The sequence below is a fragment of the Mus musculus genome, chromosome 7 (assembly GCF_000001635.26).
Source record: "Mus musculus strain C57BL/6J chromosome 7, GRCm38.p6 C57BL/6J".
Taxonomy (NCBI): domain Eukaryota; kingdom Metazoa; phylum Chordata; class Mammalia; order Rodentia; family Muridae; genus Mus; species Mus musculus.
The window spans coordinates 128,280,652-128,304,644 of NC_000073.6; the positions used below are offsets into that span (position 1 = coordinate 128,280,652).

Below are 23,993 nucleotides of genomic sequence, written 5' to 3' on the forward strand. Positions count from 1 at the left end.
AAAGTGTCTCTGGAGAGTCCCCAGACAGCAGTGGGCGACATCTAAATCTGTGTCCTATTATGATTATCTGTTGTCTTAGGGCGACTTACAAAGCCCCATTTCATACAGTACCCTCCTTCCTCTTCCCACAGGGGAGCTTTCCTCACACCAAGCTGATTCCTTCTTTTCCCCTAACGGTCCAAAGACTATTCCTAAGCTGATTAACTCGAATTACAGTGTTACTCTAAGAACTTTCAATAGTACAAGGACCTCAGACTCCACACACCAACCTCTTGGACACCACTCCTTTGATGTTGAACAACTGTGACCTGAAAACCCATCCCTGCTGCAACCCTCTCAGGGACAGAAAGTTCTGACACACAGACAACAGGCAGCCTGGCAGATTCCTCAAGAGCTCACCTCACTCCCTCCACAGCCAGAGAGGGGGACTTCTGAACGCCTGGTTGTAACTGAGTCACATGCATTTCCAAGTGATGGAATGTCCTAGTACGGTAGTCTACATGTATGGAACAGTAAGGAATGGAACTCAGTATGTCCCTAAAATTTCCCAGAATAACTAAGTAACAGGGACCACTTTTTCTTTCATTCATTTTGTTCTATGTACTTAAAATAATTGTGTATGTGTATGTATATACATATATAAAAAACAAATGTTATTAAAAATTTTACAAATAAGTAAAAGTCTCACACTAAAAATTTAAATTTACTTTTTATACCTTGGCATATCTTAAACTATGTGAAAGCATATATTAAAAAGCCTTATATGTGTATAATAAATTAAGGCTCTCATTTGCTTTCTTAAAACCTATTAAAATGGTATCTTTGGGTCTATGAGTTACTCCCTAAAATATTAAATGCTATTTTTTAATATAAAACAACAATACCATTCACAGTATAGGTTACTTTGCTCTGTATATAATCAGGATGGCTATGTTCTTAAATCCTCAGGTGTTAATAATGAATACCTTACCTTTCTAATTTCTAAACCTATATTTTACCTTAGAACTATGTCATTACAAAGCAAGACTTGTTTCCAGTCCGCCTCTGTCCTTTATAGACTTGCTTTTCTAGGTCCTTATCTTGTCCAATTTAAAGAAAGTCACTTAACGGTCAAGCTGTGGGTGTCTGCCCAGTGAGCTCGGAGTCAGGCCACACTCTGGTTTTAAGATCAAAGATCTCTGACTTTATACTAAAATAATATCTGTAAAAACGGATTTTGGAATAAGAATTGCTAATGCCATTATAATGTGAACTAACTGATAGGCTAATCTGCAATGGTCCAGCGGACGGTCTGGCGTCATGTTTACATGCGACCGTGTGTTCTCATACGCTTGCACTGCTATGTGTTCACAGAACCAAACTGTCTGATAAGTAAATGGTCTGGTTAGTTAAAACCGCCAAGCTTAACCACAATTCTTTTTAATTCATACTGTAACTAAAATTTAAAATAAAAGGGGGGATCAAAGAAACAGTCTGGGCGCAGACACTGCTGCGTAGCTGTTTCAGCTCTGACCGGGAAGAGCTTTCGCACTCTGTGCTTAGAAAATAAACTGGCTTGTAGGGTGTGCTAAGTCCCCTCACCAGAGAGGTGGTCCTCTCGGCTCTGCCATTAATAAAATCTAAAAATCGGGGCAGTGATTTAGCCCTGTACCTTTAACTTTTTCCAAACAATTAATTTACTTAAAAAAAAAAAGAAGATTTTGTTTTATCAAAGTAATCTTATAGTTTCCACAAAATGTGACAGGGTTCGAATTAAAGAACCGACACTTAAGTCAGACTTATTTAAAAAAAAAATCTGTCTGTTAAGTGTCTCTGATATATCCACCAATGTATTATAAATTTGTCTTGATGTTTTTCTTTATTCTGTAAAACTATAAAAATGTCTTGAAATTGCTTCCCTGTTGGAACATGGAATTAAGAGAGCAACCCAATTCTGTGTTCCGGGGCAATGGTTACTCAAAATGGCTCCAGAATAAACTGTCTCTTATTTCCTTTAAGACGACAGCTGTGGGTTTTGTGTCGACAACCTCTGTCCTTCCTCACCTCTGCCCTTTCTCACCCAGAGCTTTTGTGAAACAAAGCCTGCCAGGCACAGACAAGAGGGGCTATAAAGACTGTACTACACGCCTGCCGCATGGCTGGACGCCTTTTGGACTGTCTATTAACTTGCTAGCCACTTCTATTCTTAGGAGTGCTTTTTCTTCTCTTAATAAGCTGTTTCTATTCCACATTAAAGGGTATTAACCTTTTCTCCACCCCTCCTCCTGGAGGCTACTGGGATTTCCACCTAACCTGTGCTGTGTATTTCTCTTATCTCTTAAACTAATTATGTCTGTGCTTCCTCCTGAGTGCTGCTCTCAGGCAGGCCATATGGTCAGAAAGTAGTGAAAGCTGGTTACAGAAGGGTTTCTGGTGTTAGAGAAAAAAGCCAGCATTCCTCGGGACCTTGTGAAATAGATTTTCTGTCCCCAAAAGGAATCACTTCCCTTGCCTCTGGCAGAAGTCCCTACTCACAAGTACTTATTACACAATTCAAAGCCCCCACACTAGCCTGCTGCCTCCACACTAGCCTGCTGCCCCTACACTAGCCTGCTGCCCCCCCCACTAGCCTGCTGCCCCCCCCACTAGCCTGCTGCCCCCACACTAGCCTGCTGCCCCCACACTAGCCTGCTGCCCCCACACTAGCCTGCTGCCCCCACACTAGCCTGCTGCCCCCCCACTAGCCTGCTGCCCCCACACTAATGTGCTTGCCCCCACACTAGCATGCTGACCCCCACACTAATGTGCTTGCCCCCACACTAGTATGCTTGCCCCTACACTAGCATGCTTGCTCCCACACTAGCCTGCTGCCCCCACACTAGCATGCTTGCCCCCACACTAGCCTGCTGCCCCCACACTAGCATGCTTGCCCCCACACTAGCCTGCTGCCCCCCCACTAGCCTGCTGCCCCCACACTAATGTGCTTGCCCCCACACTAGTATGCTTGTCCCTACACTAGCATGCTGCCCCCACACTAGCATGCTGACCCCCACACTAATGTGCTTGCCCCCACACTAGTATGCTTGCCCCTACACTAGCATGCTGACCCCCACACTAGCCTGCTGCCCCCCCCACATTAGCATGCTGACCCCACACTAAGCAGGCTGCCCCCACACTAGCCTGCTGCCCCCACACTAGCCTGCTGTCCCCCCACATTAGCATGCTGCCCCCACACTAAGCAGGCTGCCCCCACACTAGCCTGCTGGCCCCTTTTATACCCCTACTCTCCCCACTCTTGCTACTCCATCACTCTTGCTATCTTGCTATGCTCTGTGCCTTGCTATCTCCATTATTATTTTCTGCTCTCTGGGCTCTCTGGAAGACAGCCCTGGCCATGTTCAGTTTCTTCTCCGCTCTCTGTTTTCTCTCTCCTATCTACAATAAAAACCTTCCCCATAATAAAGCGGTTATTCCAGGAGTTTCCTCTCTGTGCTCCCTTGTCTACACCAAGTCAGTTTATAAATCATTTCATTAACGAGACTAAGAACCCCCAAAGGGAGCCTCACTTTCCCTGCAGAAAGCAGGAGCCAGCTATGGGACTGAGCACGTGGTCTGAATAGCCCCCATGATGCACTTCTGCCTTACTGAGGAAGCTCTACAGAAACAAAGCCTGGGGGCTGAGGCAGGACTGGGAGCCAGGGAGAACTAACACAAGAAGCTGGAGATGCTGGCGAGGAGGGCCTGGTTTTCACTTGTTTGACTCAGCCCAACCATTTCGCTGGGCAGAGGGACTTGCCCAAGGGTATCTAGATGGACTTTGAGCCTTTCTGCCCTTTATTTTCTTATCTGTGAAATGGTCACAATGGGTACATTAACAATAGAAAGACTGAATGAGTTCCTGGAGAAGACACAGGTAACATGTGAGGGAGGCTTTACAAATACTAGTTTATGAGCACTGAGCGAAACGGTGTGAGCCGAGGCTAGAACAGGACTGGATAGGACGGGCTCCTAGCTGATTCAGGGTCACCAACTACAAGGAGTAAACAAGTAAACAACAGCAAAATCAGCACATCACATTTCTGGGACCTGTCCAGGCCTTACGTCCCTCGTGAAATAAATAATGAAACCCAGAGAGCACTTAGCACAGAGCTTGGGACAAAATGTAAGACCTGTGGAGTCTCAGGACTATCCCTCCCAACCCCATTCTGCTCAGACCCCTCTGTCAGCGGGGGGTACTGGGACCTTCCAACTCAGTGGAGGCCTCTGGCTGGCATCCTAACAACCTCACATGCTGAGTACGCCTCAGTGGGGATATGGCTGACCCCACCAGGTGACAGCAGGGCCACTTACTTTTCTCTCTGTACACTCCCTACTCACCTCCTTCCCAGGGACACTTGGAAGTCTCTTTTTGTACTTCTAAACTGTGGCGAGCCCTGGACCCTTCCCCACCTCACTCAAATGGCTTCCGGTGCCTGTGCTCACCTGACTGCTGTCCTTGGCTGACACGTCTGCCATGTTGTTCCTTCGGGCCTGGTGCATGGTCAGTGCAGCTCGAGTGGCCCCGCCAGCCACACCAACAATGCACTGGGTGGGAAAAAGAGAAGAGTGAAGGTCAGGGCAGTCTGTGCTGTGGAAAGGCAGGCCCTCCTGGTAACTCACCCCAGCCAGAGAAAAGCGGGTCTCTAGTGACACATCCCTTCCGGCAAACACTCAATGTGTCCTTGGCTTTTTATTCTTACTACTGAATCTTTAGAAACCTGTTCCCAAAGTTGTTCCAAGAGAAAAGGGAAGTCTCGCCAGCCATTATTACCCTGTGACCCTGACTGTAGGAAATTCCAACTTCCTTTCCCCAAGGGTCTTTTTGCCCTCTTTCAATCAGGGTCTTGCCATGTAACCTAGGCTGCCCTAGAACTTGTAATAGTCCTAACTCAGACCCCATGATACTAGAATCACAGGGCTGTGCCCTGCTGGGGTCGTTTTAAAGCCACATCTCTCATCTCCTTGGCTTGCTTTGGCTCTCTCTCTCTGACTGATCGATAAGGTCCAGTCTGGTCTTTGACTTCACGCTTACAGTCTGCCTCCTTATAAGTCCTTTCTTCTTCCTGTCCCAGCCTAGCTCCACTGAGCGCTCCAGGCAGATCTACACTTACTCCAGTGGCCCTGGATTAACGAACTTACATCTCTCCTGAGATCTCTAGAAAGCAACTAGAGCCACTGATAACTTTGACCATCGAGTCTCTTGTAGATGACAGACACAGAATGATGACAGACGGGTTTTTGATGAAGCTTAAGTATAGCTATAAAGGTGGAGGAACTAATTTATTCAAAATCAAGAGAAAAGTGGTGTAAGATGAGGCTCAAGTGACTGGCAGGGAACAGTCTGGTTCCAAATAGAAAACTGGAAGCCTTTAAGGTTTCCAGAGAGCAGTGGCTCAGGCAAGTAACCTAATTTGATTCCTACGTTTACTATTGTGTGTGTGCGCACATGTACACACGTGCTGACGCATGCATGGATGTCAGAGGAGAATCTGCAGGAGCCCCTGCTCTCCTGCCACGTTGAGCCCAGAAACTGAACTCAGGTTGGCAGGTTTGGCTACTGCACCTTGCTGGCCCACTGACCCTAGAGAAATTTTAATTCAGAACAAGGTTGCTCTGGCCAGAGATCACATCCAAAGATGTTCTAGGTCTGTGTGATCCAGATGGAATACAGATACGCCTTTAATCCCAAGGTACAGAGGTAAGCACATTTCTGAGTTCAAGGCCAGCCTGCTATAGAGCACATACATATGTATCAGGCAAAGAAAAGCTTAGGTACAGGTGTGGTGGTGCACGCCTTCAATCCCAGACAATGAAGATAGAGTTAGCTTGTAGAAGGAAGCAGCCATGTTTGAAAGTGATGTCTAATTGAGTGGCAGACAAAGTGACAGATCAAGGAAAGATATGACAGAATGGGACCTGCCCAACTCTCCTGAGAAGAGAGAGGAGAGGGAAGCTGCTCACGGGAGCACTGCAGACAGAGGATGCAGTCTGACCTGGGCAGCTCTGCAGTCACGGGTTAAAAGAAGGAGCCAGAAGAATAGAAAAGATTGCTAGAGTTACTTTGAGGCCAAGCAGAGCAAGCCAGAGGCTAAGAGAACAGCCAGACTGAATCAGTGAGCTTGGAGAGGAGTTTGAGCCAGAACAGCTGAGTTGAACCAGCCGGTCAGAGCTCAGAAAGAACAAGAAAAGGTGAGCATTTTTAGCAGCAAGTCTCAGAGGCTGAACACCTAGGCCTAGACAAGACTGTATGGAAGCTGGGAGCTTTCAGGACTAGGTCTAGGTTGGAAGACAGACGCCGTGAGCCTGGGACATGACAGTTACTACAGGAGAATCAAAGTTCCCTTTACAACTGACTTTCAAGAGAGCGTTGGGCTGTGAAAAGGGCTACAGACTCCCTGGGAAGGAACTTGTCCAGCAGAGGGGCTGCCAGTGAGAGAGGGGGATGAACGGTGGGAAGCTGGAGGAAAACTGGAAGATCTGAGCAGAAAGCGACAACTGAGGTGAGGAGGTAAGGGTGACAGCCAGCTTCTGGCTGCTGTAGCTGTGGAGGGAGTGCTGGTCACAGACTGAAACTCTGCCAAGCCGGATCTTAAGGGGAAAGACAGAACCTTGCTCTGGGACAGTATTTGACAGACACGGGTCTCAGAAGCAGAGCTTGCTGCCGAGTCTGAAAGATATGCCAGAAGTCACAATCCCCAGCTGGTCCCCAGCTCCAGCAGTATCTTCTCTGGGGTTTCCTAACTTGATGATAAAATCAGGGGCAGAAGTTAAGGTGTGTGCAGCATTTACTGCCTGTCCTAAACAAAAAGACTGCTTTACCCCAAATACCAAAAGTGCCTGTGGCTTGGCGGCTTGGCTGCAGTGTAATGCGTCCGGTACTGAGTCTTAGGGCTTTACAGCTCTACATACCTGACTGTAGTGATGGGTTTTCTGACCCTGCTGGGCCTGTTTCCTCATCTGAAGGTGCTGTGAGGGCAAGTGAACCCCACCAGCTTCAGTGGCGATTTGTGCCATTGCTCGCTTGCTCTCTCTCTCTCTCTCATGTGTGTGCGTACGTGTGTGTGTGTGTGTGTGTGTGTGTGTGTGTGTGTGTGTGTGTGTGTGATTTCTTGGTCCTGGAATCATACATAAACTCCTCTTCTTCAGGACTCAGCCTCATGTAGGGCCTTTCTACATCCCAAGACCATTCCTCACCTGGTATGCTCAGAACTGTAACCCCATAGATATCTGTGTAATTATGTGCCATTTCCGTTAAACATGGGAGAGTCTGTGGCCTGGGTCATCCATGCAGTAGGCACTATACAGATGCTTTACTGAAGAATGACAAGCCCCTAGATTCTGGTGTTGGACCACCCTTCACTCTCAGCTCAGAGCACCCTCACCAGCATGTGCTCCAACATGGCCCTGCACAGGCTGGCTGAGGTACAAGGGCTGTCTGGTCAGAGGATCAGAAAACTTGTCTGTGTCTCAGTAGAAACATATGAACTTTGTCCTTTTCGAACTTCCTTCAGTACAGGGACCGGGTAAGCCACACACAGCGTCGGTAAGGATGGTATTGGTATCTCAGGTACAGAAGTGTCCCAGAGGTGGCTACCTTGGCTAGGTTGCTGGTACTGACAGTCATGGTGAAAAAGATTGGGTACATGGGAGCCATAATCTCTAGGAACATGGCTACATCGTTGAGGATGTCGGCAAAGAGCCTGTGGGAAGGATCAGAGGTTAGAGGTCACAAACCAGAGACTTTCTAACAGCAGATCCTCCCTCCTCCCCATACCTCCTCTCTTCTCACCTCCACTGCTTGGCATTGCAGTCCAGTTTGCTCCTGTTGGGATAAGAGGTTGTTGCAATTTAGAACACAGGAAAACTGCTGTGGGCTGTAAGGAGTTGTCAGGTCACGGTCAGGTCTACAGGATTCAGGGTGGAAATATACTGAAGGGGCTCTGGGCAGCTCCAGCGTGCCCACACAGCTCTGGCAGGCCGTACTCCCTCTGCCTTGCTAAAAATTGTTAGGTTACATTCCTAAAGGTAGCTACCAGGGTCTATTCCCTTATTTGGGCACCTCCTCCTCCTGAGGCTGACTACCAAGAACCAGCTAGACAGTATTGAAGTCCAGCAATCAAAAACCCCCTTTGTCCCCTAGTTAAGATGCCCAGTGAAGATTAAACCCCTCATCCTGACACGGGGTTCCCTTTGTACCTTTATAAGCTGCTGTTTTCCCATGGGCCACATCTGTCTCCTCTGTCCAGAGGCAGTCCTTTGTACTCACTCCGGGACAGATGCCCTTTCTCCCTAGTCCTCTCCCTCCTGTCTTTGTCTCTCACTCCCTGCCCTTTGTCCCTCTGGGACGAATCAATCTTCTTTGTGCTTTGGTCTTGGAGGTCCAGGAGAAACGGCTCCTTACTATCACTTTCCTGTCACTGTGAGATCAGGAATTCTTTAGCTGCTTTTCCCCTCCCCAGAAACTGGGCGACACCCTCCTGCAGCTCTCTGATAACAGCAGGGAAGAAAGGCCTTGTAGCCCTTCTCAACTCAGCTGCAAGATAAGTTCACAGTCCGATCTAGTGCTAGCTCCATTTCCCTTAGCAAAAGACTGGGCCAAACTAAGTCACATGGTGTAGATCTTCTACCACGCCTCTGAAAAATCAATGAAGGTCAGATTGCTGCTTGGCAGACTTGAGGCTTTCCCCTTTGGCGCCCCCTGCCCCCCGCACCCCTTTATTACACTGCACATGGCTGCCACCTCTCCTCACCTCACTCCTCTCTGGGTTTTGAAGGGAAGGCCTGCTCCCTTCAGTTGGAGCCCCACCATGCTGTCCTTGGCAGGATGTTATATGTTTCCTAAGTGGTCTCCTACTGCAAGGTGGGAAGCGCTCTCATGATGAAGCTCTCCTGAAAGGTGATTTTCTATCTGCCTCTCTGACCAGTGTTTTGTTCCAATATTCCCAGTCCCCTGAAATATGATCCTTAGCTGGGAAGGTCTTCAGTGAGTGCTGGGTATCTCGCCCGTACTGGCTCTGAGGAAAAATTCTGTTTATTGACAGTTCTCCCACTCTCTGGGCAACCTTTGAAGAGGCTATTCGTGGACCATTCTCCTTTTTGCTTTGCTTCTTTCAAAGGTAACTAAGTCAAAGTCCATACACTTGGAACTGCTTAATACCCAATTTGGTATAACTTCAGGTCTTGGCTCACAGAACAATAGGTAGGTGGGAAGAAGACCAAGGGAAATGCTGCCCCCCCCCCATATCCAGGCGTAGGGTATCCTGTTCTACAACACTGCAGGTGGCTACCCCTCTGTCTCCATTCTACGGAGTCGGTTATCCTCTGGCCCATGCATAAGCATCTAAGAACTTAGTGTTAGGAGATGCTGCAGGGTAGTCCAGCCCAGAATCTGCACTGTTAGGTCCAGATCTTTCTCTGGAATCTTTCAGAGGGAGAGGGAGTCCTTCCAGGCCAGGCAGACTATATATGCACCGTGGAGTTGCTAAGACATGGGCACTCTTCACACCTAACCAGCCTGATGCTATGGAAAGAGGAAAGGCTTCAGTCCCACCCCCACAATTACAGAGTAAGAACTGAGAAAATAACTTCCCTCTTCTAGGTGTATTTCACATCTTGAAACGTATCTTTGTCATCTTCCTCTTGTCAGTTTAGGGGACTGAACCCAGGGTCTTGCCCACAGCAGGTCAAACGCACACCTCTGCTATATTCCCAGACTTGCATCTCCAAAATGCTCAATCCTACCCAGAAAGCCTATGGGGACTAAGGTTAACACAGAACGCAAGTGGGACACAAAATGTTAAGCACTTTGCATAGTTTTTCTCATTCAATCTTTCCTAGCAAGTAAAGACTCACTACTACTACTAAATGGCACTGGGAAGTGCTACTGGAATCAGCTGACCAAAGAAGAGAAACAAACTTACCCCTTCCACCAGGCAAAGATGATACGGCCCAACATGCCAGTTGAATCTGGGGATGAGAAGAGTGCCTTGGTAAGGACAAAGAGGGAACTCGGGAGATTCAGGGTAAGGCAGACCCTGGCACAGAATCGCTGATTCACTTCAGGTCATGTTGCACTTGGGAAAACATCTGATGTGATACATTCTAGACAGATTTAAGGCTGAGGGGTATGCTAAGGTCAGCAGCTTTTCACTTTGTACAGATTAGGCAAGGAATCTTATTTGTAGCTTCGCTAGATGGGCTCTGAACACACTGAGCTGCCTCCTCAGCCTGCAATGCTGCTAATAACAGCAAAAGCTTGAGATAATGCAAATGTTTATAGATGAGGGGATGCACAAAATCTTGGGAGATCTACTCGGTAGCATATTAGACAGTAGTGAAAACCACACGAACCAGCTATTCACATCAACACAATAGTGTATGAAAGACAAATTCACAGAAACTACATACAGCGCAATGTGCTTTTCAGAAAGCTCTACAACTATAGTGTTGAGGAACACATATCTACTTGGTACAAGTATTCAAAAGTTTGTCTAGTCTATAGCTGTTTCTGTAACCAAGTGGTAGGACTGAGTAACTTTGCAAAAGGTAAAGTTGCCTGGCCCACAAGGCACCTGCAAATTCAGCCTGTGCCCTTCGTGGAGCGAGCGGCCATCCGGCCTAATGTGGAGAGAGCGGCCATCCGGCCATGCAGAGGAGCACAGGGAAGGAATGGTTTAGAAGCAGACAGCCGGACAGCTGGGAGGGACAGACTGAGGAGGGGAGGACTCCATTTTGTTTGAGTTTGAGGGCAGAGACCTTTATGTGAGAAGGTAAAGAGAAGGTTGTACTTGCATAACGTCCATGCTTGCGTGCCTTCTACTAGACATGCAGGACCTCGGGCTTAGGGGATGTTTCTGAGAACTCAGATGGACAACCACCAACCCTCCTGGAAGTCTGGGGAGGATCATCCTATTTCATAGACAAAGCAACTGAGTCTCAAAGGAGACACACGAATGGACTGGAGCATCTTATAACAACTGTCTTTCCAGCTTTCCTGAAAGACTGATGTCATAGGAACACGGGGTCTACCTTCCCTCACTACCACAATCTCCTAACAGATCTCATGTGTACGACACACTCCTACTCAGGCTCTCTACCTCTCCATTTCTGTCCCTCGCCTGGACCCAGAATACCCATCAAAGCAACTTCATAGGTACCCAACTTTCTATAAAATAAAAGTTTTCACTTAACTTCTTTCCTTCAAGGACATTAGATTATATACAAAATTTTATGTTTCAGATTTTTATATTAGATCCGTTTGTTATCTTGAATATGGCAAGATTACTGCTTCTGAGAGAGTCACTGAGGCAGGCTCCATGTCTTCCTTTTAGTTTTGTACTTACATCAAAGGGCATAATCCTCCCCAGACTATTCGACGGAGACGAGGGGAGGTCTACTGATCAATAGAAGCAGTCCCTGGGGCCCCAACACAGTCTGGAAAGTGGCATTATGGTAAATTAATGACATAATGTCCAACCTATTATCCGAAAGCCAATATTGTCTACCAGAATAGGAAATTTAATTCTCACCTCCTCTTTGCCTTCCTTAGTCCAACTGATAAATTAGTAATTACCCTTCCACAAATTATATGTGAAACTACTGTAAATGCCTGCCAAACATTGGCAGTTAAGAACAGGACACACTGGGGCTGGAGAGATGGCTCAGTGGTTAAAAGCACCGACTGCTCTTCCAGAGGTCCTGAGTTCAATTCCCAGCAACCACATGGTGGCTCACAATCATCTGTAATAGGATCTGATGCCCTCTTCTGGTGTGTCTGAAGAGAGCAACAGTGCACTCACAAACGTAAAATAAATAAATCTTAAAAAAAAAAAAAAAAAAAAAAAAAGGCACAGGACACACAGCCTGCAAACTGCCTTTGCCTGGTGAGTTTCTGACCCCAACCATTCCTGAGCCAATGCCACACTTGGAGGCCTAGGTCTGGGTGTGTAGTGCTTGGCACCACCTTTGCCTGCTGAGTTCCTCTGACTACACCAACCTCCATGACATCTCCACACATGAAGGTCCAGTTCCAATCCAGCAGCTGATCATCAGGTGTCCCTAATCTAGTTTTGATCATGCAGTTCCTGCACTGGCTCCACCTAAGGCCGGCCATAATCTCACATCAGACACAAAACCCAAAGCATCTAAGTCACATTAGAAAACCCAGCAATAGCAAAGGCCAACAGAATCCATCCCCACTCAAACCCCGTCGTCCTCCAGTGAGAACTACGCGAACCCAGGACACCAAACCTAAAAGAACAATCACAAACTTCATTCAAGAATGCAAGGAGGTCACGAAAACCTCAAAAAATCAACTCAATCAACTTAAGGGGGATGGCAGTAAACGCCTGAATGATGCCCAAGAAAGCACTAATGGAGACAACTCAGTATCTGAAATATAATCCAGTGAGGAGATATAAATACTGAAGAACTCAAGCTGAAAATAAGATGGACTGAAAAACTCAAATTGTGTAAGTATAATAGATCAAGCAGAAAGTAGAATGTCAAGATCTGAAGATAGAGTAGAGGAGTTAGACCACACACACACAAGGAACACCAATCAATCAATCAATCAATCAATCAAAGCAAACAAAAGAAACATGGAAGAACTGTGAGACACCATGAACATACCATATCTTCGAATTTATAGGAACAAATAAACAAGGATTCCTGGTTGATCTTCAACAAGATCATAGAAGAACACTTCCTCAATGTAAGGAAAGACATACTCACACAGATACAAGGAGCACCTAGAACACCACACAGATGAGACCAGAGAAGAAACTCCCAGGACACCCTGTAGTTAAAGCACTAAATATCCAGAACAAAGAGCAGGCACTGAAGGCTCCAAGAAGAAAATCCCAAGTCACTTACAAAGGAAAGCCCACCAGCATAACAACTCATTTCTCAAGGGAAACTTTAAAAATCAGAAGGGCCTGGAGCAATGTACTTACCTACTGCCAGCCTAGGCTACTGTACCCAGCAGACTGATGAAGAAACAGAATAAAAGAGCCCATGTACACTAACCCAGCCATACAGAGAGTTCTGGAAGCACTACTTTGGACTAAAGAGAGGAGATGACACAGCTGAGACTATAAAAACAAAACAAACGAAGCAGTAATTACCGAAACAGTATATGACTAAGAACACAGAAAGAAACAAAAATACAACAACCAACACATACCTTTTAATAATAACTTTAAATATTAATAGTCTCAATTCTCCAATCAAAAGACATGGGTTATCTGAACAGATGAAGAATCAAAATCCACCTACCTGTTGCCTACAAGACACAGGCTCCTATCTTCAAGTCAGGCAGAGCCTGAGAGCGAACGGTTGGAAAAAGCATCCCAGAACAGAAACAGAGGAGCACTTCCACACCTCTCCTAAGAAGCGGCATCACTCTAAATACCAAAACAGTAAAGACACAACAACGGAAAGAAAACCACAGGCCTGTATCCCTCAGGAGCACGCATGTAAAACCCTCAGTAAAATCCCTACAAACAGAATACAGGCAGACAACACAAAGGCCATCTACCAAGATCAAGTTGGCTTTATCCCAGAGCTGCAAGAATGGCTCAACATACGTATCAACACATATAATAAATCATATAAATGGACTTCAGAGACAAAAATCACATGATCATACCAAGAGATGCAGAAAGGGCCTCTGACAAAACCCAACAGGACTTCATGATCAAGTGCTAAAGAGTGCAGCACTGGAGGGAAGATACCTCAGTGTAACCAAGGCTTCTTACGGCAAAACCACAGCCAACATCATCTTCGACAGAGAACACTCAAAGCAATCCCATCATCGTCATGACTGAGACAAGCTATGCACTTTCCTGACTCAATACAGGGCTAAAGCGCTAGCCGGAAAGACATCAAAGGCATCCAACTAGGACAAGACATCAAATGATCCCCTATCTGCAGATGATATACGTGAGGGATCCTAAACGTTCCACCAGATGTCTAGACAGAACCCAGGTCAAATGCGCACCTCTGCTGTATTCCCAGATTTGCATCTCCAAAATGCTCAATGCTACCCAGAAAGCCTATGGGGACTAAGGTTAATACAGAACTCGAGTGGGACACAAAATGTTAAGCACTTTGCATGGTTTTTTTTTAACCTTTTCTAACAAGTAAAGGCTCATACTACTACTAAATGCCACTGGGAAGTACTACTAGACCAGGATGTCTGCTTTGAGATGGTGCCCTCTATGTACGTTAGAAAAGCTGAACTCACAAAATCTCAATAATACGGTTGCCTAGACAAGACCTGACCAACGATAGCAGCTGACATGCCAGCATGGACGGGAGGGGCCGCACGAGGCTCCAACCCAGATAAAGAACTACAGGGAAGTTCACAGTTGCCAACACTGGGAGAATCCATCTTCTCTAAATATATGCTCCCTGATAGGTTGTCTAATCCCAACAAAAATGAACTCAGTGATATGTGTACACATGTGCGTGTACGTGTACGTGTGTGTGTGTGTGTGTGTGTGTGTGCGTGTGTAACAATAATAATTAAAAAATAAGAGGCCATAAATTTTAGGGGGTGCTGAAGGGAGAAGAGGAGATAAATTATGTAAATATAGCATTCACATATTAAATTTTCAAAAAAATAAATTTAAAAAAAGGAGACACAAGAGTCAGCTGGCCTGGGGCTGCTTGGAGTTCCTCTATGTGAGAAATAAATAACTCCACTGGACTGGCTACTGTCGGCACTAAGAGACACATTATACAGAAGAGGGCAATAATGCCTGGCCTATACCCGACTACTAAAATAGTAACTGCTACAGATATTACCATTGTTGGTTCTGATAATTAACACGTTCTAACAGAGTGCTGCAGTAGTTGTGGTTCCGTGACTGAAAGCCACTTGGAGAAGAAAGGGTTTATTGGCTTACTCTGCTGGCTCACGGTCCACCAAATGAAGTTAAAGCAGGAACTGAAGCACCGCAAGAAGCTGGAGACAGGAACTAAAGCAGAAGCACAACCTGCACAGGGATGGCACTGCCCAGTGGCCTGGACCCTTCCACAGCAACCAGCAATTAAGAAAGTTCCCCACAGGCTCAGACCAGTCTGATAGAGGCATGCTCTCAACTGAGGTCCCCTTTTCTCTGTGACCTTAGTTGGTTTCAAGTTGACAACAAACCAACCAACCAGGACAATGTGTGCCTGAAAACGATTACGACATGCATTCCAAAGCCAGGTTAATGAGTGCATGCCTATAATTCCAAGTAAAGACATGGGGTTATATCCAGTGATACCTGGGGATCTGGGCTAGCCTGGGCTACAGAAGATCCTGTGTCAAAAAGAAAACAAACAACAAAAATCCCAAGGGAACTTCTCATATGGTGCTCTGCTTATAAACATCTCACTCTTGAGGGAAACAAGCTTGTAAAATCCTTTCTAATTAAGAGGGCGTCTTTTAACACTGGTAACAGGTTCTCGAGTGCGGGTACTTTCATATCTTGAAGTGGCCTCAGCTTTTCTTAAAAACCTGTTAGACAGATTAGCATCATGCTGGTGATAAGAATGGGATGTTTAGAAATGACACTTAAGAAACCCAATTACTGACCCAGTTTTGAATTGGCTAAAGGAGAGCAATGGAAAAGATCTCATTAAACACAGTGTGATGCCGTGAAAAGGACTAACTCTCCTAGGCTCAGATCCAGGCCCTATAACTCAGCAGGTGTGTAACCGTGGGTACCTCTGTTTCCCCAGCTATAGTGTGGGGATAACAACACTACCTGTCACACAGCCACCAAGAGGTCTAATCAGCAACACAAAGAATGGCATATAATAAACACTGTCAGCATCTATGTGTTGTGGTGGCGGTGGTGGTGGTAGTGGTGGAGGTTGGCATCCTTAAAAGATGAGACACTGTGGCCAAGAAGCCCTCGGTCACCTCTGCTCTGACATGCCCTTTCAAGGGGTGATACTTAGTTACAATGTGCTGGGTTCTAACAGATGAGCATAAACAGAAGCCTCCTGACCTAGAGTCCAGGGAGGCTTACCCAAGATGTGGTGAGGTCTAGGATAGAACAGGATGTCCTTGCCCCGCCCCTAAGGTTCATTTAAATACCACTGGGGATAACAGGGAAAGACAGAGGCCAGAAGACTGAGCCAAGGACCCTCCTAAACGTGAAACAAGTGTTGAGTTCCCTTTGGTCTGCTTCCCTCACCAGGTGGCAGGCATAATACTAGATTATCTTTGATTTTCTTAGTGACTTTTTTCAGAAGGCTGTATACTCTCAGCACACGGTTACTATAATCTTACTGCAGCACAGTCAGGTACCCCAGAGGGGTCAGAGTGCATTTTAGCATTTCCTTAACTACCAATTTAGGACCAGCCACATGCCCCTTTGCCCACTGGAAGTACCCAACTTTCACCATCCCGGGAAGCTGGCGGGTTTTTTTTACGTAATAAACTGCATGTCTATGCAATCCTGCATAAAGTAAGATTAAAGGTAATTTAAGGAGGATCCCGGATGATTTCGGGATTCTGAAGTTTGCATGGGTAACAAGGTGAGCCACTTAGGCTGATTCACTGATGAGGGCATTCCAGCTGTGGGCAAAGATTCACAGCTTCTGTGTACTAATCAGGCTGCAGACCATAAATGTGTATATGCGCACGCGCACAAACACACACACGCACACGAGAACCACTGTTAGAGGTCAGAACAGTTCAAAACAGCAAGGCTAGGGTTTGCAGTAAAGGAAAAAGAGGCCAGAGACAGGAAGCAGGGATGAGATCAACAGGTAAGGCTCCCAGGTTCCAGCTCACCTTTCACGAGCCAGGTGGACGTGGCAGCTGAAACGGAGGCTTTTGCGTTGCCTACCCCTAAGCCCTGCAATACTGCTTGGGTGGCTAGAGAGCCGGAGAGGCTGGAAGCAAAGGCCTGGAGAGAAAAGAAGTGGAATGAGGAGAGGTGGCAGGAGCACGGAGCCTACTGTGCTATACCAGCTCTCACTGGTTCTGTGGGACCTGGAAAACTGTCAGGACTATGCAATGCACCCTAGCCTTCCAATGTGCACATGCAGATTGCAGGGGCCTATTCCCCGGGTCCCCAGCTATAAACCGCCCCCCCCCCACGGCAATCGGCCAGCCGGACCTGCACGGAATCCCACAGCTGGTATGGCAGGTAATCCGGGCTGACGCTATCTGGGAAGCCCTGAGGCAGCAGCACGGATCTGAGGCCCGAAAGAGCGGTCAGTGCTGCCCAGGGTCCCCCGCCTCCACCCGCGTGCTGCCCAGGTTTCGCTATCGGGGCCCGGGAGAGCCAGCCCCAGCGCCGAGCCCCGTCCCACTGCAGGCTCCCATCGGCGGCAGCGCTGCAGCCGCGCGGGGCTCCGGAGCCGAACTGCTCCGTGCACAGCGGCGCCCGTAGGCTCGCAGCGTCAGCCATCCTCAAGTTCAGCGAGTCGGTCCAACGCGGCAAAAAGCTAGGCGAACTACATTTCCTGTTTGGCTACGGTGGCCACAGAAGGACACTAATCTTTTATTCTCTTGGAACTCCGATTATTGTGTGTCCTGCCTTCCTGGGGCACACCCCAGGACTGCACCTGACCTACCTATCGTTCTTTGGACCCTAGGAGCAATATAGGGGCCGTTGACTCTGAACTCCAATCGGAAGAGGGAGAGATGGCTTCCTGGGGAAATAGTTGTGGTGGAGACTCCACTCAGATCTCAAACTTTTAGCTGTGTAACTGGAGTATCCCTCTCCGTCGCAGTGCTTTTTTTTGTTTGTGAGGCCAAGGACAATAGAGTTTTTGAAATTTTTTAAGTTAGCTTGTGACTTAATGAGCTTCATTATGGCATTTTGATTCATATTTTGCTCCCTTTGTTCCTATTTACCACCCGCCTCCCCCTGTTCTCTTGCCTGACTCCTACTATGTAGACATCCACTTACCCACTCCACCCAGCCCTCCTCACCCCAATGCTGCTTTTATGTCACATGATCTCTATCTTCCTATTTCTTTAAGATCCCTTCTTCCCTCCTCAGGGTCCCATTTCTAATTTCATGACTTATACCCCAGCCCCTCCTCCCACACACACACATACACACATAAAATTCCAAATCTAGGACTTGCATATGAGAGAAAACACGGGGCATCTGTGTTTCTGCAACAGTCTTTAAACTCATTTTCCTGCAAATGTTATTATTTCACTTTTCTTTATGGTTGAATAAAATCTCACTGTAACTCCACATTTTGTGACTCATGTGTCTCCTGAGAGATCCGGACTGACTCCATTTCTTAGCTGTTCCGAATTCTGCAGCAGTAAACACACATGTACAGGTATTTCCGTGGTAGGACATGGCGTCCTTTGGTGTATAGCTATAGGTAGTAGAGCTGTAAGCCTAAGGCAGGTCTGTTCTTTTTTCCTTTTGATTTTCAGAGCAGCTGGAGCAGTTTACATTCTGTAAGGGGCTCTTTGCCAACATTTGTTGTTACTTTGTTACTGGGGAAACCGAGGTTCCCATGGGAACTTAGGCTCCTTAATAAGGGGATTTGGAGGCTTACTAGCTAAATGCTCCCAGTTCTTCCAAGACATCAGCAGTGGGTTCCCAGCATTCATGTTAGGTAGTTCAAACCACACGTAACTCCAACTTGAAGAGGGAGCAGACACCATCATGGATGTGCACCTACACACACACACACACACACACACACACACACAAAGAGAGAGAGTTTGGTTTTTTTTTTAATAAAATAGTTTAGAAAAGGAGTACACAGGAATCTTTTTTTTTTTTAGATTTATTTATTATTATATGTAAGTATACTGTAGCTGTCTTCAGACACACCAGAAGAGGGAGTCAGATCTCGTTAGGGATGGTTGTGAGCCACCATGTGGTTGCTGGGATTTGAACTCAGGACCTTCGGAAGAGCAGTCGGGTGCTCTTACCCACTGAGCCATCTCACCAGCCCAACACAGGAATCTTGAGGACAGTTTATTAGTTTAACAGTACAGGTTAGGTGGAAATCCTGGCAGTTACCAGGAGGAAAGAGGAAGGAAAATCATGCCTTTTAAATTAGGCACTGGGGGCGGGGGAGGGCGGGGGGGCGGGGGGGGAGCTGGAAAGATGGCTCAGTGGTTAAGAGCACCAACTGCTCTTCCAGAGGTCCTGAGTTCAATTCCCAGCAACCACATGGTGGCTCACAACCATCTGTAATGGGATCCCATGCCCTCTTCTGGTGTGTCTGCAGGCAGTGACAGTGCACTTACATAAAACAAATAAGTAAATCTTCAGGAAAAATTTCTATAAATAAATAAATAAATAAATAAGGCACGGGATAGTAGACAGCCGGTTAAGGAAGGGTTACCAAGAGTGGAAGTGGGCTAGAACTGAGGAAGGAACCTAAACAAATCCAGCCAAGCGCCATGTAATGACCTCTACAAACACATAACAGAAATGGTGCCCCTGACGTTGCCCATTCCCACCCCTTGAGAACATGCTCCCCACAGTGGTCTCTCTGGCCACTGTCACCCTCATCCCTTGTTATTATGTGCTAATCTCTATTTTCTACACTACACTCTGTGTGTCTCACCTGAATTCATTTACTAGAGAACACAAGGGCTGGAGCACTGAAGGGAAGCCAGAGCAAGATGCAGTAACAGCATTGTCTTTGCCTTCACTGCGTCTCTGTGTCCTTTGCTGCCTCAATCTTTGCTTCAGACCATTTCAGCCCAACTCTGCATGCAGATATATTAATCACTAAAAACTCTTTTGTCTAGAACAAGAAACTTGCTTGTTTCTCTTCCCTTCCAAGGCCAAAGACTTCAAAATTAAGAGTAACTAAACCAAATAGGGCCACTGGAGTGGTACCAAGAAAACACCAGTCTTTAGGAGGTTGTTTTTAAAATGTCTTTAGCTGTCAGATCTTTGTTGCATGTGGCTATCAGCTCTTTCTTGCATGTGGCTCTGCTCTCCTCTCTATAAAGCCTTTCTTAGCACCTGCCAGTTTTTATTAGCATCAGCCTCTTTGTTTCCTTGGCTTTCTGGCTTTCCAAACAAGCCCTTTCCTTCACCCCAGTACTTGTCCCCAAGTGGTTGGCTTTTTCAAGTAACAAGTAGACAGTTTGGTTCACTCACACCCTGAGAAGTGATTCTCTGCCCTTTGGCTCTCCCCAAATTAGGGTATTATTTCTAAAAGGCCCCTAAGGATGCCTGGGGGTAAGAACATCAAGAGGTTGCAGGACTATGTCAGAAGACGGCATAAGCAGGGGAAGTCCTCGTTTCTTCTCCTGGGAGAGCTCTGTAGAGTTGGGGTCCATGCTAGAGGGTCTCTCTCCCTCTGAGCTCACCCCTTTTTCTTTGGCTCCGTTCCACTTCCCATCAAGTTTAGGGAACTGACCTTAAAGGAGGAATTTACCAAAAGCATCTTTTTTTTCTTTAAATTAGAAATAAAACATGGTTGTTCCTTAGCCTGGAATTCTTGAACACACTCTTGGCACTCTTCCCCCACACCATTTGATTCCAGTTAACAGCTCCGTTCTGTAAACTTCTGATTCCTGAGGACTGCTGACTCCATCACAAACTGTGGCGAGGAGTACTCTTCCAACCCAAGCCACCATATCTGACCCCACACAGAGTCTGTCTAAGGATGAAATAAACTGGCACTTTTAATGAAAATTTGTGTTTCCTGGAAGAATGAAAAATTCCAAGCCAGTTTCTGTGAATGAATTTACCCAGGAAACTTACATGAAACACGGGTTTGTAACTGTGAGATCTTGGTAAAGTCAATTGTTTCTCTGGCATTCAGTTTTTCCATCTGATAAATGGAAAGAATACTACTACATACCAGATAGAGTCAGGGTGAGAGCTAAACAGGTTTTAAATGGAGCAGTCTAAGTCAGATTTGGCAAGTGATATATACTATATTTACTTACTTATTTATCTGTTTGTGTGTGTGTGAGAGAGAGAGAGAGAGAGAGAGAGAGAGAGAGAGAGAGAGAGAGAGAGAGAGAGAGATGATAGCATGGTAGCATTCTCTGAAAGCAATTGCAAATGCTGTCCCTGCATTGCTGACACTCAGAGTGAATTCAACCAGCAAAGTCAGCAGAGCACCAAAGGATTCCCATTTGCTTTGACTTTTAAAATACTACCAGTAAAAGGTAAGAGAACAGCCTCCAGGCCGAGCAGGGCACCTTCTCTCCAATTCCTTGTGAAGGAAGAGGTTTCTTCCGGTTTTGGGGATTTCTTCTTTCAAGATGTTCTTGCTGGTATTGCTGCACTAGGCTTCTTGGAGCACATACCCCCACCCCCACGCCCACCCCACCCCACCCCCACAGAATAAACCTTGCTTTGATTTGGCCAAAACTTCTGGTCAGTGGGATTGATGGTATTACTTATACATTGTAATGAAAAGCACCTTTCCTGGCCTGCATTCAGTTTCTAATAGGAAAAAAGAAAAAGAAGAAGAAGAAAGGAACATAATAGAATTTCCTAGTCATGATGGAAGCCAATAAGCACATAACTGTAGAAACAACAGCGGTAGTGTGGTGCTTCAGGTGTCAACAAACAATAACAAACATCATGGTTTAAGGGTTTCTCCTGTATTGTGTGGCTTTGCATCCTTGTGCCCAGTCCTCAGATGCTTCTGCTGATTCTGAGAGCAGCCCAGTCATTAAAAATAACAGCAATGCTTGCCCACACCCGCCGGTTTCTTTTCTTAGCTATGAGAACAATTACATGTATTTTGCAATCCTGAGAATGGGAAGTGTAAACATCCATTGAGCAGGCTGGATGTATTCTACTACCCTTTTATTAAATAATATATTCAAGTATTTATATTAAAGAAAATACAGATGGATCCATTTTGAGTTTTGTATCACAACCAAAGGCAAGTAAATAAAACTCAGATGTGAGACAGTATATGTCCACCTTTGTCTTCTGTACCTACCAATGGTGGTGAGTTGGACACCATTGTTTCATTCATTTCATCCTTTCCTCTCTCTCTCTCTCTCTCTTTCTCTCTCTTCCCTTCTTTCCTTCTTTTCTTCTTTCTTTCTATCTTTTTTTCATTTCTTTTTCTTTTTCAGGACAGAGTTTCCTCTGTCTAGCCTTGACTGCTCTTGAACTCACTAAGAAGACCTCTAATTCAGAGCTCTCCCAGCCTCGGCCTCGCAGATGCTGGGATTAAAGGCACGTGCCATCATTATCACGTGCCCCGTGAAATCATTATTTTCTTAACCAGCACATTTGCCAGAGTGTGTATTGTAAGCAGCAGAGACCTGAAGTGATTTTTGTCAGCTGGTTTTCCAACAATGAAGACATAATCCTTCCCAACCACCCCTGGGCATTGCAAAGGAAAGAGAGACAGAATCGCCTTCTGGGATGCGCAGAGCTCCTCACAGCTCGTCTGCATGGATGCGGTGTTGTTCCCACACCTCAGCCATCCTCCTCGAACAAACACAGTCAGGCAGAAGACACGCAGAACTAAAAAGTAAAGAGGAATAACACGTAAAATAACCACTCTAATGCACAAATATGAAAAGATTCAAATACTTAAAGGCTGTGAAATGGGTTTCAATCCACTGTAAGGGCTCTAAAAACAAAATACCAGAACAGGGAAAAGAAATACACCCAAAAAAAAGGAAGAAAAAATGTGATGTTTAGCAACTCAAGTCTCCACAAATGAAAAAAATAGTAAAAATTCATATTTGTACATTGCCCTTTCCTTGGTTTAAATACCACCCCAAGGTAATTTTCTATCTACAAAGTTACTGAACACAATCCTGTAAAGAGCCGTTCAGTAGCTCCCTGTGTATGTTTCCACCAGATGCTGCGGGATAATTGATAACTGATGTTTCCACTTCTCTTTCTCTAATAAAACAAATTTAATTATATTGTTACAGAAATAACATGCCTTCTCAATGAGAAATCCCTCCACACAGTTAGAAATAAAGGGAAACTCTTTACTTAAGCACCTGGTGCATTGGGGCTAATGCCCAGATAAGAGTCAACCCCCAAAAGAAGATTTCATTAGCTCATATACATCTTAGGTTTATGCATTCCACATATGCTGTTATCCTTAAATCTCTTTTGAGTCTGGCCCCAGGTTACACTCTCAACAATTTAAACAGAGACAGGAGACTGTAAGTCTGCCACTTAAGCAAATGGGAGGTTTTCACGGCAAAGATATTATATATTACCAGAATTATTTTAGGTACCAGTGTTCTTTTTTGATAGTTGTTAACCAGGTCCATCTTCCCCACCTGGCAGAACTATGCTCTTCTTGATAAGAACACAGGGGACTTAATGGCAGATGAGGACTATTGATGGTTGTGACCCCACGCTACCCCAGTGAACTGCCCATCTGGGCTATGGATCTTTGGGAATAGAACCTAATGGGTGGTCAATCCGGGGGAGTAAACACTGACATCCTAGGACCCTAGATTTCTCTTATCTCCATCAGGCTTGGACAACAGACTACTTACCCTTGGGTATTGTGGAGGCAGCGACCCTTTAGCTAAATTCCATTTGTGTGACTTAAGGTCTCCTAAGCAAATCTGTCAGTGTGTCCTTTGTAACATCTGTTTTATTGCTTTGAGTTTCTTCGAATCAAGCTTAGGTTCTAAAAGTTGGTTATGTGGGAAACCCAAGGGAGTAATACTGATTGCTACATTGTTCTCCTAAAGGCAGGTGAAGCAAACAGTTTGAGTACACACTAGCGGGGCAGTCTTAAGGGACTTCAGGTATATTATTAACTCTAGCTGTGAGGTCCTACAAAAGCGTAATTGATACTTCCAAGGTATTGCATCACCGCAGCTGAGGGGAACAGAAGCATCCACGCTGATTTCCAAACTCAGCCACGTTTTTGAAGAGACTCCACACCCACATGTATTTTGGCTTATTTGATTTTACCTCATAATTTAATTTGATTACATTTATTCTGGAAGCCAGCAAGCCAGATTGATTGTGCCACCATTGTTACCCTCAGCTTTGCAGAAACACAATCTCACC

At 45.9% G+C, this 23,993-nt stretch overlaps 1 protein-coding gene and 1 non-coding gene across 3 annotated transcripts in view; both read right to left on the reverse strand.

Moving 5' to 3' along the window:
- Positions 1–17,480, reverse strand: part of Rusf1 (RUS family member 1) — a 26,753-nt gene extending 9,273 nt beyond the window's left edge. The window contains exons 1-6 of one of the 2 annotated variants that reach the window (NM_145590.2): positions 17,139–17,480; positions 16,811–16,925; positions 9,939–9,984; positions 7,808–7,840; positions 7,613–7,718; positions 4,462–4,563 (exon numbers count right to left, since the gene is read on the reverse strand). In NM_145590.2, coding sequence (NP_663565.2) covers positions 4,462–4,563; positions 7,613–7,718; positions 7,808–7,840; positions 9,939–9,984; positions 16,811–16,925; positions 17,139–17,432 — 696 coding nt within the window. In that variant the 5' untranslated portion in view covers positions 17,433–17,480. Of the gene's footprint in view, positions 1–4,461; positions 4,564–7,612; positions 7,719–7,807; positions 7,841–8,214; positions 8,354–9,938; positions 9,985–16,810; positions 16,926–17,138 lie in introns of those variants that run through there. The other variant, NM_001360882.1, reaches the window with a different exon arrangement.
- On the reverse strand, positions 7,718–7,784 carry Mir3103 (microRNA 3103). The gene has a single exon (NR_037290.1). It is a non-coding gene; the product is annotated as a microRNA 3103 (primary transcript).
- Positions 17,481–23,993: the final 6,513 nt, after the last annotated feature.